The sequence below is a fragment of the Enhydra lutris genome, unplaced genomic scaffold, assembly GCF_002288905.1.
Source record: "Enhydra lutris kenyoni isolate GAN:26980312 unplaced genomic scaffold, ASM228890v2 scaffoldscaffold2, whole genome shotgun sequence".
NCBI classification, from domain to species: Eukaryota; Metazoa; Chordata; class Mammalia; order Carnivora; family Mustelidae; genus Enhydra; species Enhydra lutris.
In genome coordinates, this window is record NW_019154086.1 from 21,322,187 (window position 1) to 21,336,866 (window position 14,680).

The 14,680-nt window shown below is 38.6% G+C and overlaps 1 protein-coding gene across 3 annotated transcripts in view; it reads left to right on the forward strand.

Annotated features, from left to right (window-relative positions):
• The window catches only part of LOC111148284 (MDS1 and EVI1 complex locus), a 283,164-nt gene that overhangs the window by 235,916 nt on the left and 32,568 nt on the right, over positions 1-14,680 (forward strand). For 2 of the 3 annotated variants that reach the window (XM_022504768.1, XM_022504776.1), the window contains 3 exons: positions 3,364-3,580; positions 8,888-9,035; positions 10,330-10,483. In XM_022504768.1, coding sequence (XP_022360476.1) covers positions 3,364-3,580; positions 8,888-9,035; positions 10,330-10,483 — 519 coding nt within the window. Of the gene's footprint in view, positions 1-3,363; positions 3,581-8,887; positions 9,036-10,326; positions 10,484-14,680 lie in introns of all 3 variants that reach the window. The other variant, XM_022504785.1, reaches the window with a different exon arrangement.

A 14,680-nucleotide genomic window follows, 5' to 3' on the forward strand; every position in this document is an offset into this window, starting at 1 on the left:
GTAAAATCCTAGCCAGCATGACCATATGGGAGAGGATTGGGGGATGGGGATTGGGAGAAAAGTACACATGAGGAAATTTTACACCCCGAGAAATTTGTATTAGCCGGAGAACTATTCTAAATCAAATGAAGTGGGGATCAAAACAATTATAATTACTAGTTGTATACGTATAGGACCGATAAAGAGAAAATTTTACCCATATTGATTTCTATCATTGGGATAAAAATGGAATACTCTTTTCTTTCTCTTTCTTATTTCTCTCTCCTAATATAACACAATTTGGTTTAACATAATCTAGTGGTGACTTTAGAGTGTTTTGTAGTTGGAAGGACCACTGGGAAGGGTTACTCACTCCAACCTAGCTGACAGGTGGGGATCGAGCCACCTCCCATCCTTCTGGCATTCCCGACAGGAAAACCTCAGTCTCTGCTTCTGGAAGCCTCCGAAGGAAGCTACCAGTCTTGGCTGGCTCTTTACTTGCACATTTTTTCCCTTGGCTGGGCTGCATTCTGCCTTTTGGTAGATTATAGCAGTTATATTTTTGGGAACCTTTTGGAAATTATTTTCTTCTTAGAAACCCAGTGTTCTCAATGAGCCTGGTAGAGTTTCAGCCTGAATAGGGAGTCTGGTCCAACCAGGTGTGTGAGAGCTGAGGGGGCTTATATGATAAGAAATGTAATCTGGGCTTTCTCTAGTGCAAGACAACTTTCATTGGTGAATGTTAGGTCTAAAAATGTTTTCAAACAATTATTTTAGAATTATAAATGTTCTAGGTATATAAAAATATTCTAAATGTTCTAGATATATAAATATTTGAAATATTCTAAATTCTAAATATAAATGTTTAACAATATAAATATTCTAAAAAACTAAATAGAAATGGCTGTTCTTCTTTCAGGGCTCCCATTCATGAATGACCTGCCTTTACAACACTCTTGAACCCACCAGTTGTTTTTTGTTTTTATTGTGTCATATCCGTATCCATATATATATACCATATATGTTATATGTAATGTTTATGGTGCTTAAGTGGTGATTTGTGTTTTATACTACTACAATTTCACATTGCTTAGGAGAGAGAAAATAGAACATGCATCACACACCTAGTGTATACCAGATATATGCTCTCCATTTATTATCTCATTTGGTCTTATCCATAGATCAAAACTATAGGAGAGGAGTCATTTCTATTATACACATAGAAGAGCTGATGTTACCTAAAGCTAGGTATATTGGTCAAGACCACATGACTGGAAAGTAGAGTTAGCTTTCAAACCGAGGTCTTGCTGCTTCTAAAACCTAGGCCTTTTCCATCCATTCTGTGGCCTGGAAGTTTTGTTTGTGTTCAGACTGCTGGTGAGATCCTAAATGTAGGTTTTTTGTGTGTGTGTGTTTTATATTTTTTGTTTTTTGTTTTAAAGAGAGAGAGAGCAAGAGCAAACAGGGGTTGGGGGGGAGGGGGCAGAGGGAGAGAGAGAGAGAGAGAGAGAATTCTAAACAGGCTTCACGCCCAGCACAGGACTCAATCTCATCATGACCCTGAGATCAGGACCTGAGCCAAAATCAAGATTTGGATGCTTAACCAACTGAGCCACCCAGGCACACCCTAAATGTAGATCTGAAATATGTGAATAGTGTGACAGATTGTAAGGAAATGTTTCCATTGCCTGAAAAATGTCATCGAGAAACCTGACTTTTGAGCTGATATGATTTACTTTAGAATACCCCCTTTTCCTTAACCCTCCACAGTCCAAAGTTGACACACATATTAAATCTACATACTGGTTTCTTTACCGTCCTGGGCCCCCTGTTACTGGTTTAGTTTAAATGAAACCAGTATTGTGTGTGGGTTACAGCAGTCATGTTTCATTTGACTTCTACTTAACTTCCCATGCTACAGCTGGGCTATCTGACTTTCAGTGGCTTTCTGTTCCCTTCTTAGCAGGAGCCCCAGAAGCCCCTAGCGACCTGCTACCCTCTCTTACTTCACTTCCCATTGCTTCCCTACATGCACCCTATCAACCTGCCCTTTTTTTCCCCTATAGCTTTGCCTTTCCACAAGCTGCCATGCTCTTCCTTTCCTTTACCATTGGTCTACACTGTTTCCACCGCCTGAAATGTCCTCCCTCATCACACTTCACCTGGCTGATGCTTGCTCCTTACAAAGCCTTTTCTGAACCTCTCTCCCTCAGATTAGATGGATTAGACATGTTCCTCTGGGCTCTCTTAGGCTCTGTGCATGCATCTGTCATAAAATATATCACACTCTATTTGTTCACATGTGTATCCCCTTGAGTTTCTTATATAGTCATTCCCTAGCAAAATGCCTAGCATTTGTTGGTGACTAAAATATTCCCACAAAAACATTCAGTCAGTGAACCACTGGCTATAGGTCCTGGCTGTAGGTCTATAAAACAGGGATTATGGATCATGTTGCCCTGGGTGTCTTTTCATGATTGTGAGCTGTTTTCAATACCTCTGTGATTGTGTCTGTGTGATGTGTGCATAGTATGACCTCACGAGTGGTCTAAAAGCAATTCGGAGGGAAAGAACAGGAACAATACCATCACTAGCCTGACACTTTATAACCTTGTTATCGCTAGTTCCCGCTATGACCATTTATTTATCTTACTGATTCAGAGTGCAAATTCATGATATGTTTGCTCTTTAACAGGGTCCTGCCAATTAGCACTGACCCTAGGGTAATGTAAATTAGCCTCGAAGGATACTGAAAACATCCTGTGTCCATTACGTGGTAATGAGGAATGTAATGAAAAATCCCACGTTTACTGCTATTAACCAGGTATAAGCGGGACTCAGAGCGGGACTCGGTGTCCCACGTGTCCTCCAGGTAGCATGGCACAGTGAGAAGGGCATGAGACACAGATGGATTCTTATCCTGGCAGAACCCTTTGAATCTGTAATCCCTGACTGCTTACTAAACTTCTCTGAGCTTTAGTAGCCTCATGTGAGAACAGGATAAAAATCCGACATATAATTTCTCATGATCAGGTTTTGAGAAATATCACTAATCCGTGAATGGGGTTGAGGAAATAGATGATGCACGGTCAGTGGTTATTATTACTTCTAATGTCCTGTGAATACTAACTCCTGGAAGGGTTTAAGCCGTATGCTCTGGTAAGGAAGCTCTGCTGTAGCCAAAGGAACCACATTATCCTGCTAGGTTGTGTCCTGGCTTCTCTACAGGTATTATTTTTAATTCAGGTTAAAATGGAAGTGGTGGAAACGACAACTAAATCATTTCTTATACATCTTCCATAATTCGATGAGAACTAACTGCTGGTTTGTGGTTGACACTTCCTGATCGGCCCAGGCCTCGTAATATCTGAATTATTTTCACAGAAGAACGGCAATATCGCTGTGAGGACTGTGACCAGCTCTTTGAGTCCAAGGCTGAACTGGCAGATCACCAGAAGTTCCCCTGCAGTACCCCTCACTCAGCATTTTCAATGGTGGAAGAAGACTTTCAACAAAAACTCGAAAGTGAAAACGATCTCCGAGACATACATGCAATCCAGGAGTGTAAGGAATGTGACCAAGTCTTCCCCGATTTGCAAAGGTTAGAAGTGGCTTGTTGCACTAGGGAACATGTTTATTTACTCTGCCGTCAGGTGTTGTTGTTATACAGTCGGTAGGCTGAATTTTCAGAATGTATGCAGATGGGAAATTGGGAACTGCGATGAACCTGACGAAGTGTGCTAGCAGCATGTTTCAGAAATCAGTTTTCACTGGAAATTCTTATCTGTAAAACACTTAAATGGAGTTGGAAATAGTTATTTTGATGCTAGACAGAAAATAATGTGTTTATGTTTGTTTACACAGTGTTATTGGTAACTGAAAGCTTAACGTTGCAGCATAAAATATACTTGGAGAATCAAGAATGCTGGAACAACACTGATGCCAATTAAAGTCATCATATGCCAAACAGTAAAGCTGCCTCTAGAAACATCTAGATGATTAAAAAAAAAAAAAAAGATTGGTTCTGGTATAGACTTAATGAAAGAATGATGATCTTTTGATAGATATGTGTCACCTGTGGATTTCATTTCAACTATTTATCTAAACTGCACATATATAAAAGAGTAAGAAAATCATTCCCAATGAAGAAAATGTCCTGTTTCCTAAAAGGGAAAAAAGAAACTTGATCTAAATGAAATGATTCTCTAATCCTTATTTTTAACAAAGTAAAAATCATAAATCAGCAATATATTAATCTTGGTAGGCTTTTGAACTTTTTTAAAAAACTTTTTTTAAATACTATTAGAGAAAACAGCAACTCTGGAACATACCCTTGGAAAACTATATTGGTAATTTGCTACAGAACAGCCTTTCAGATCAGGGATCTATATAACCAGCTCATAGATTTTCTGCTTGTTTCTACCTAGTGGTTTTTTGCCTCAGCCCACAAACGGTTTTAATAACTGCATTGATTTCTCTGCTTTTAAATCCAGAAATGATCCTTGGAACCTAGAATCAGAATTTCAAATGAGCATAATGTTGAATTTAGGTGGGAATGGTAGTGTATGAACTGGCCTTACTCAGGAGTGTGAATTACTCAGGGTTTATCTTGGACACCCCACCTATTGCCCTTGACCATTTTGCTTCCTTTCTTTCCTTAGTGCCTTCCCTTCTTTTCTCTTCTCTTTCCCTCTCTTGGTTGCCCTGCATCCTCTTCTCTGGCTAGGCTTCTTACAGGACGGATTTCATACTAGTCATTGATTTTAGTGCATAAGTAACTTAAAAAGCATCAAGTATAACCCATTCCTTGAGGAGACTGAGTCAAAAGAATGAATTTCTAGGTTTGAAAGTTCAGGCCTAATTTAGCTTTTAGAGATTAAAGGGGAACAAAAAGGGTTTTCCAGTACCCTTTAAAGTCCTCTTTGTTATTTAATATAAATCCATGTAGAGAATAAATCTACTATAGATGTTTGATAAAACATAGATTTGTAATAAAAATAAAGTCTTAGCATGTCTTATAAATGTAACTGTGACCAAATTAAAAAATGAAATGAAAGTAATAAATACCAGTGGATGAAGTATTTATATATAAAGCAGTATCTCTGATGCCATAGATGAAGTATATTTCCTTCAATTTTGTTATCAGAGCTAATGGACAGCATTATGGAACAAACATTGGTGGACTAAACACTAAAATGTAATTCCTACTTCCCACTAGAAGCGTATGGCGACACTTAGGTGGGGAGAGGTTCTTACTCTGACTAGCTAGCTGTAGGATTGAGCCCGAGTCAACGCTACTTAATGCCAAAACCAACTGTCAGTTTGGTTCATTCAGTCAAACATTCAGTGGAAAACAATAAGGAAACCTAATTATCTGGTTTTGGATGAACCCTCAAAACTTACTTTTTGATAGCTCAGCCAGATGGATCTAGCATGTCACTATGCAACCTGATGTCAACCATCTAAGTGGTATTTTTGGTTAAATAATTTAGCCATGTGCAGAACCTACATTCCCCAAATATTTTCCACTTTTTTGAATCCTATATTGTTGCTTTATATTTTAAACAAATGAGAAATCCTTTTTTGACATGGTAATTATTCTGTATTTTTCCGTAAAATGTTGAGGAAAAAAAATACCCCTTTCCCTGCTACCCCACAAAGAAATAGCGAGGAGCAAAGGTTGATATGCAAAAGTTTAAAAGAACCCAGAAAACTAGGCAAAGCTCTATAAATTAGGATGAAGTTCTATGGAAAGTAGAGAAAGAAGCCTCACTAAAAACTGACCAGATGGTTTCTATGTTTGTGAAAGAAAAGCACATTTTCTTCTATAAGAACCATTCGCTTTTTTATTCTTTCTGTCACTGATGAACTGATAGCTGATAATTCCATGGAACAGTATGGATTTTATGCTGGAGTAGAAGAAACAAAGAAAGGAAAGTTCCCTTTGCACTGCTATTTATTTTTCCCCCGTATGCCGTGTAGTATACTCTTGAAACTCTATCAGTCATTGGAGTTTAGGGCACAGGAATAAGAATCCATGTATGGGCCAGTCTCTACCACTGGACACACACACTGGAATATAATGTATGTCATAGAGTGGCATGCCTTCCTGGGTGGCTGAGGATGACAAGGAGAACATTAATCTATGCAGTGATTAGAAGATGTCCCTGACTCAGTTCAATGTTAACTGGAGTCGATGGTATCTCTCTCTTAACTCTCTTAATAACATTTCAACTTGTGTAACAAACAGAGGATTACATATTGTAGATAAAGATAGGGCTGTTCTTGTGACTCCACACACCTGTACTCTCCTGGTACCTTTTGTTCACAGAGATATCACCATTTGTGCTCAAATAGAGCAGCATTACAAAGTCGACTGACTCATGGGGCAGGAAAAGTAAGTTCACGTGCCACTATGAGTAGGGTTGTAGGGAGGAAGCTGATGAAGAGAAAAAATAGGGAAAGATATTTCTAATTTATCAAATATGAGAAAGGGCACTTTTTTTTAAATGCACACTGCCACGCACACAGTCTACACAACTTTCTGGATGCATTCTAGGCACACAGGCATCTTACTTGATCTTTGAATTTTAGAGTATTCATCTCCCAGAAAAATAAAACTTGGGAAAGAAAGAGTGCTTACATGCTTAGTAGTTTTTTTTAAAATATCTTTTTACTATGGAAAATTTCAAAATATACAAAACTAGAGAGGTCGGTGTAATAAACCCCCATAGACTCGGTTTCGATAATTATCATACAAGGCCAGTCTTGTCTCAGCTACACTCGTTCAGATTATTGAAACAAATCCTGGACATTATGTCATTTTATTCATAAATAGCTCAGTATGTATCTGTAGAAAAAAAAATGACTCTTTAAAATACAAGTTTCAACACCACACTTTAAAAATAATGATTCTTTGGTATTACAAAATATAAAATCAGTGTTCAAATTCCCCCGCTTATCTCATTACTTCTAGAGTTTTTTTGTTTGAAATAAGATCATGCTAAGGCCCACCAATGCAATTAGTAGGCATATCTCTTATGTCTCTTTTAATTTATAAGTTCCTCTAGTCAGTCTCTTTATTTCGTCTCCCTCCCTCCCTCATTAAAATTTATTTATAGAAGAAACTGCTTTTTACTGTAGCATTTGCTCCAGTCTGGATTCTACTGATCATATCCCCTTGGTGTTAAAAATCTTTCTCCATCTTCTCTACTTCCTGTAAAATATCCCAAGCCTCAATCAGATTTAGGTTCATTGTTTTAGGAAGAATACCTCACTGATGTTATGGTTTATTTCCTTCAGGAGGCAGAGGATTTATTTATGGATTGCCTAAGTGTACTAATTGTTTATGTGCTATAAAATGAATGTTTTCTACTTCTATCATTCTTTCATTATTATCTATATTAATTCTATGCAGAGAGAATTTATTGTTTATTTGCTCACCCTGAAGTTCAGTTCATATAGGAAAGGCAGGACACGTGGGTGAGTTTCCCCCTTTATTTACTAGTTTTCAGAATAAGGATTTGGCTTCTTAGCATCTTCCACGGGTGACCGGTGAGGCTTTGCTTGTGTGATTTTGAATATTGTTTGTTAAATGATGAGATTACTATTTTTGTTGATGCTTAAATTTCCTCACGTCTGGTCAGTGGGCGTCTTTTCAGGTTGGTACCTTAATTCTTTTGACACAATCTATAACTTTCTTGCAGTTTGCCGTAACAAGATGTTCAGGGCCCATCTTGTGTATCTCGGGCTTCAAATTTGAAACAGGCTGTTTCTCCAAGGAACTCTGGTTACCTTATTTGGGGTAGTATCCCAGTGTGTTATCTGTTTATGCTTAGTTAACAAACATGTTATAAACATCTGAGTATCATAGCAATCCATTATCAATAATAATTGCTTTTCATTGCATTCCTGCGGATTTCACATACAAGTTTTAGAAGAGAGGGAAATATTTGAGAAGCAAAAATATCCTAAATTTTAAATCAGAGAAATTATGCTTATGAGAAACTTCTAACTGCTTTTCTTTTGTGGGCCTTTAATAGTACATCTGCTTATAATATTATACACTTTTCTTTCCTCCCTAATTCATAGGCACTATATATATACCCTTTTGTATCTGTGTATATCCATATGCATCCATCGGTTCCTCTGCTTCACCATCCATCCAATCATCCCAGGGTTATATTGGGAAGTTGCTTGTTGAATGGTTAGTGTACAGCTTACTTTCCTATACGGTGATATGGGAAAAAGAAGTACCTTTTTGAATATAGAGGTTATAGGCTTTAGATAGAATACCTGCCTGCATGTTCTTTTTTTTTTTAATATTTTATTTATTTATTTGACAGACAGAGATCACAAGTAGGCAGAGAGGCAGGCAGAGAGAGAGGAGGAAACAGGCTGTTTGCGGAGCAGAGAGCCCGATTCGGGGCTTGATTCCAGGACTCTGGGATCATGACCTGAACCAAAGGCAGAGGCTTTAACCCACTGAGCCACCCAGCTGCCCCTGCCTGCATGTTCTTAAGCATTTTTGAGGATCTTCTGTTTGAGTGTTTGTGTTTGAATTGAGTGGGTATGAGCAAAATGTGTTGACCTGAGAATGGTGTAGTGAATCGAGAACTGGCAAACGACTAGTCGTTGACCATGCCCTTGAACTGGCAACTAATCCCTGATAGCTGTATCCAATTTATTTTCTAACAAGGGTACTTCTCTGTGTTAGTAAGAGACACAGTCCAGGAGAAATACATTTTCTTTTGTCTGTTGTAGGCCTGTTTCTTCTTCATCTTCCTCACCTCACCACTTTTCCTTCTTTTCTCTTTAATTGCCAGTTGGATTACTAATAAAATGACATTCTGTTTATGAATGTGTTCTTTGTCACCATGTCTTATTAAATCAATTGTTCTCTTAACAGCCTGGAGAAACACATGTTGTCACATACTGAAGAGAGGGAATACAAGTGTGATCAGTGTCCCAAGGCATTTAACTGGAAGTCCAATTTAATTCGCCACCAGATGTCACATGACAGTGGAAAGCACTATGAATGTGAAAACTGTGCCAAGGTACAGTGAATTTGTAGACTACTTGGCCTCTCTCTGTCATCCTGCTCTCTCTTAATCCATCACTTGCTATGATATATAAAAACAAGCCTTGAGAGGGGAAACTATAAATATCTTGAGAAAAGTAGACTGAGTGTTGTATGCTAAAAGGCATTAGTACAGTGTATAAAAACACTTAGTGGGTGTCCTTTTATTTTTGTAAGGGAGGAAGTGAGGCTTAATGGTGAGTTCCAGAACTAGGTGTCAGACATCCTTGGTAAATTCCTCATTCCGCTACTGGCTTGCCAGTGTGGGGTTGTTTTATAGCCTTATGGAGAACGAAAATTTTATCCAATGCACATTTACTGATTTCTTTTAATAGCAATTTGTGAGGAAGTCACATAAAGTTGCTGAATGCCTATTCAGAAAGAATAGGAGACTCCTGCATTTGCAGATTTTTCCACCCAAGTCCCTACATAAATCATGACTTGGTTCTAATTGAAAGCGTAGTCCCTTAGTGGCCACTGCTGAACAGCATAGGGGTGCAAGGAAAGCACTCCGTCTTGACCTTGACTCTGAAATATGAGAACAGTGGTTCGCATCATTTAATCTTCACGGTACTCAATTAACTAAAAGATGTCCTCATGTCATTAAATTTGATTTCTATTTCCAAAAACTTTTCATATCATTTGAATATCTTTCTTCATATCAGGGGAAATTGTGGCACTGGAAATTATCTTTAGAGATGTTTTGCTCCCAGAAGTATAGGTGACTTTTTCTTTTTCTCTTTTTCTTTCTTTTTTTTTTTTTTTTTTTAGTACAGTGTTTAAAGGAATGGTGTTAGCTTCATGGTAACTTGCTGAAACACATTTGTTAGCTTTAACTCCTGGGGGAGCTCCTTGAATAGATTTGAGATACTTTAGTAAAATTCCCCTCCAATTTTGTACCCAGTGTGTCTTGGTTTAGAGGATGGAAATAGCACACCAGTTTTAATCATGTCTTGGCTGGCATTTTATTGTTCAACTCTAATCACTCTAAATGGGATCAAAAAGATCTTGAACATGGTCTAATCATGCCATTAATTATTTTGTTCAACTGATACTGATGGACATTTCATGCTAAGGATACAGAGCTGAATAATTTACAGTCCCTATCCTAGAGGAGCTCACGCTTTGGAATTATGACTTTCTTTTGGTCTTTGGGGAAAACAAATAAACAAAAGCAAAACAAATAAAATTCCTTCTCGAGTCATTCCTGGTCTTCTTTATTGTGTCCTTGAATTAAGTTTCCTGATTAATCAGTACTCATTTCCTAGCAGGTTTTCACGGACCCTAGCAACCTTCAGCGGCACATCCGCTCTCAGCATGTTGGTGCCCGGGCCCACGCATGCCCGGAGTGTGGCAAAACGTTTGCCACTTCATCAGGCCTCAAACAACACAAGCACATCCACAGCAGTGTGAAGCCCTTTATCTGTAAGTTTTTCACACTCCAGCCCTCCTTCCTGCATCCTTCTCTCATCCGAAAGGCACTGTGATCAGGAGAGTGGCCACGTGGCCATGGAAGGGTCTCTGCATTAGCTCATTGTGGTCCAGTCCAGTAGGGCTGTTTTCTGTTACAAGAAAATCTTGTAACACCCAGATCCAGGGGTTTTGGTTTTGTTTATTTATTTGTTTGTTTTGTGTTTTTTTGTCTATAATCCCTGGGGTGTTTTCTTTTAGATGAAATCAATAATGAGCAGAGAAGGGAGAAGTCATTAAATAATGGATGGGAAGCCTCTCCAGGTTGTAGGATTTACTAGAGACAACCCGATTTGTCTCACGCTGAAAATGGCAGACGCCACTAAAGGAGGTGAAGTGATAAAAACCTGTTATGGATCAGAAAGGGCTGGAAGTACCCCACTTGGCAAGGAGGCTTAGGACTGTGTGTGTGTGTGTGTGTGTGTGTGTGTGTGTTGTGCTGGAGAGGGAATAAAATACCCCTTAATCTACACTTGTTACCAATCACAGACTGCCAGCCAGTAATTCTCAGTTAGTTGAAAAGCAGAACATTCTCACTTTGATGCTGGACATGCTGCTTCTATAACCCACCGAACTAAAGCAAATTTACAGGTAGTGTGTGTTTAGGGGACATCCAGTCCGACCAACTACTTGGAACATCCCTGTACTTTTTAGTAACATGCTCCGCATAAAGTAAAACTCAGTGCTGGTTTGCTGCTTCTTCTGTCCACCCGCTCCTGTTCCCTGTATTGTGCTGAAATGTTTCATAAGGAAAATCAGTTGTTTTCGGTTCCTCTGGGCTATGACTCTGGACTTCTTTTGATCCATTGCTCAGCGGGGCATACGAACACAGTGACTCACTGAGTTGTGCCACAAAGGTCAAGACTGATTTTGGATCCAGACGAGCATAGAACTGTTTGAAGCACACTCCATAGATGGCAAAACCTCTGACTTGGGAACCCTTATAACACATTTTATTTCTGATAAATATGTAAAATTCTGTAGTAGATGTATGAGACACTACTACAGGACCTGATAGGCAAAAAATATTTTTTAGTACCAACATGGAGATACCAGAGACTAACCCTCCTCCTTTTTATCTCGGCACAGTCCTCTTTTGTGCTTCCATGCATCAAGGGAGTTTTTTATTTTTTGAGTTTTGTTTTGTTTTGTTTCCCCCTTTCCAGCTTATGCTACAGTCTTGTTTTGCTCCTGTGTTCTTCTATTCCCTGGGTGGAGTGAAGAGGACTAGTTGATAAACAAAAGGGTGCTCTAGTCTCCCTTGGGGAAGCTCTGTTGAAAGTCACGGGAAATAAAGTATACAATAGAAATTTTAGACTTCTTGTCTCATAAAGGCATTTCTGACTCTAGGTCGTAACGCCCTTAAAAATATACTTGAAAGTGTTACGGGCATAAATAACTCATTTCTTTCTGATTTCTCAGAAACAGACTTTTACTGTGTTTTGGTGGAAAAAAAATAGGTCAAACGAATTATGATCACCCATTTAATGCTTTCTCTATTATTTAAACCAAAGGTCAGAAAATACAGATTCCTATCATCGAAGGTTCTGGGATCTGGAATTTTAATTGTGTTGAAGTCAAGTGTTTCATTTTAAAGCACTATAGGGTGTCCCTTTCCAATCAGCTTGTGCAACTATTTGCCATGAATGCCTTTTCAGTAATTATTGGTAAATTTAAATAGCAGATGGCATTCTTCAAATATAAAATCTGACAGAGAACCATGGGGTAATTATGAATAATAGCCATGTAATTTCAGAACAAAAGAGGAGAGTTGGTGTGGAGATTGGGAGTAGAGGAGGTTCACCTAGAGTTGATATCTGTTTCTCACCAGAAGGCCACACACCACGATTTACCCCCACTGGTGTGTTTATGGCAACTGTCTCTTATTACAGTGTACCGCCAAGCTTGAGCCCAAAGTCACCAGCGCTAAGGTAATTACTCACTGCCTTTACAGAAACCTCCGGCCTTCCCAAATAGAAACCACATGCTCTAATAGGCTGAACATATTCAAAATACCTCTTAATTTGTTTAATAAGTAGAAAAATGCAATGTTAACTGCTGGCTAATTCCTTATTACTAAGAAAATTACAGTAGAGTATAGACTTCAACATCAGTTGAACCGTTCACCTGGAGGCCTGGTGGTTTGTGGTGGGCCAGGGCAGACCTTCAAGTGAGAAAAGCAAAGCCCCTGCCTAGGGAAACATCCCAGATTCTCCGTTCTTAAGACCTGACACAGACATTGCTCATCTGTGTAACGGGGGGTACAACCAGGAAAGTCAAACGCACCTTCTGTTACTCCGAGATAGAGAAGGTCTTGATTTCTTAAATCCAGCTGGCTCTAAGAGAGAAGTCTAGAGAGCGACATTTCTTTGCCAAAAATTGCAAACCTTTCAAAAGTTTATACCGTGGTTGAAGACCCATCAAGACATTTTCTCAACGCCTTTTAATGCCCAGAGGAGAAGTGTTCCTTTCCCGATGAGTGCACTTTTATTATTCCAATGACATTTTATTTACTATTTCTTGTTATTGCTCATAGCTGAATTAATGTAACCAGTGAAAGCCTCATGTTTCTGCCCTCTGCATCATATGGTTTTAATTAGTGTATCAAAGAATTTAAATAGCATGTATATTTATTGTATATGGTTAAAGAGTACATACTTTTAAAGCAGCCTCTGGTCAGTATATTCCAGTAGGATGATTTGAAAAGAAATCACTCACATCTTCTCTTCCCATTAAATGCATGTTGTGGCCTCTATCATGTTATGAGTCATCCCACAGCTGAAAGCTCCTTTACCATTACTAAGTACCCTGATATATGTCACAGCGCATTTTAATCATTATTAGTAAAAGAAATATGGGATCACTTGGTACTTCCTGTTTGGTGGTGTGTGGGATAATCCAACTTTTGGGTGAATTTTGCATGACTGAACATCTGTAAAATCTGTAAAATCTGCTTCGGGTTTTTTTTTTTTTTTTTTTCCTCTTTCAATTACTGCTTTAACTCAGGAGCTCAACCATTCTGTGCTTAAAGGAGATCATCCCATGAAAGCAATAAATGTTGCGTTTTGTCTTCAATTTAATTTCTTATACAAATTTGTTTCAGTAACTACCGACAAGGCGTATCATGTTTCTGCATGTATTAAATGTGCCCAGAATCGTTTACAGTAAGCTCACACATAAAGTGGATTCATCTCTACTAAAGTTAGATTTAAAAATGTGATGCTTAGGAAACGGACACGATAATCCTGCCGAACTGCGAAGTGAGGGGGATTCGTACCGAACAACAGAGTTCTTAAAGGTTATGAAGCTTGGTCTCAAAATACACTTAAATCTGTTTTCACATACGTGGGGAGGAAGATGTTCTACTTTTTTGGCAAATGCCCCAGGAGGCGGGTTCTTTCCCAGCCGCACCCTGCTGTGTTCTTTCTGGATTAGAGCACTCTGAGCACCCTCCCCTGCTTACCATAATTGGCTAAACCCCATAGAAGTCAAGCCCTGAGATAACCGGTGAAGATATGACAACAAGTGGACATATTTCCCAAGGACGGGGGTTTCATAAATGCAGGAAGGTTAGCACAACCGCTGGTGTGAGGGGAAGTCAGAGGACGTGATCATAGTTCATGGGAACCAGCAATGCAGGATGGGCCACATTCAATTTAGTTTCCTTTGCAGTCTTAAAATAGAGCCATTGTAAATTATGTCAGTCTTTCTCAAATCATGAAAATGATTGTTAAAAATGTCTCAGAATACACAATGTGCATTGTTATGTGGCTTTGATGTGTGAATGATGAGAGCGTATGATATAATGCAAATTAAATAATGGTAGAACAGTCACAGGCTTTTCCCCCAAGGGGAGAGAGAATAAAGGTAAAGTTGCCAGTTAGAGAAAGGCTGTTTTATTTTGTTTCAGTGCTAAGACTTAGAATTCGCAAGGTGGTCTAAAAATGTAATGGGGTTCCTGGTATGTTTTGTGCTTAAGAATTTTAATTTTTAAGATTCTGTTAGGGTAGTCATTGGGTGGGAAATCGATGTATACTGGAATTGGACTTTTCTCTAAATATTTAAGTATACAAATATGATACAAAATATGATGTAGTGGGGATGACAGAAATATTTATATATATTTATATATGGAATATTTGTGCTGCCTCA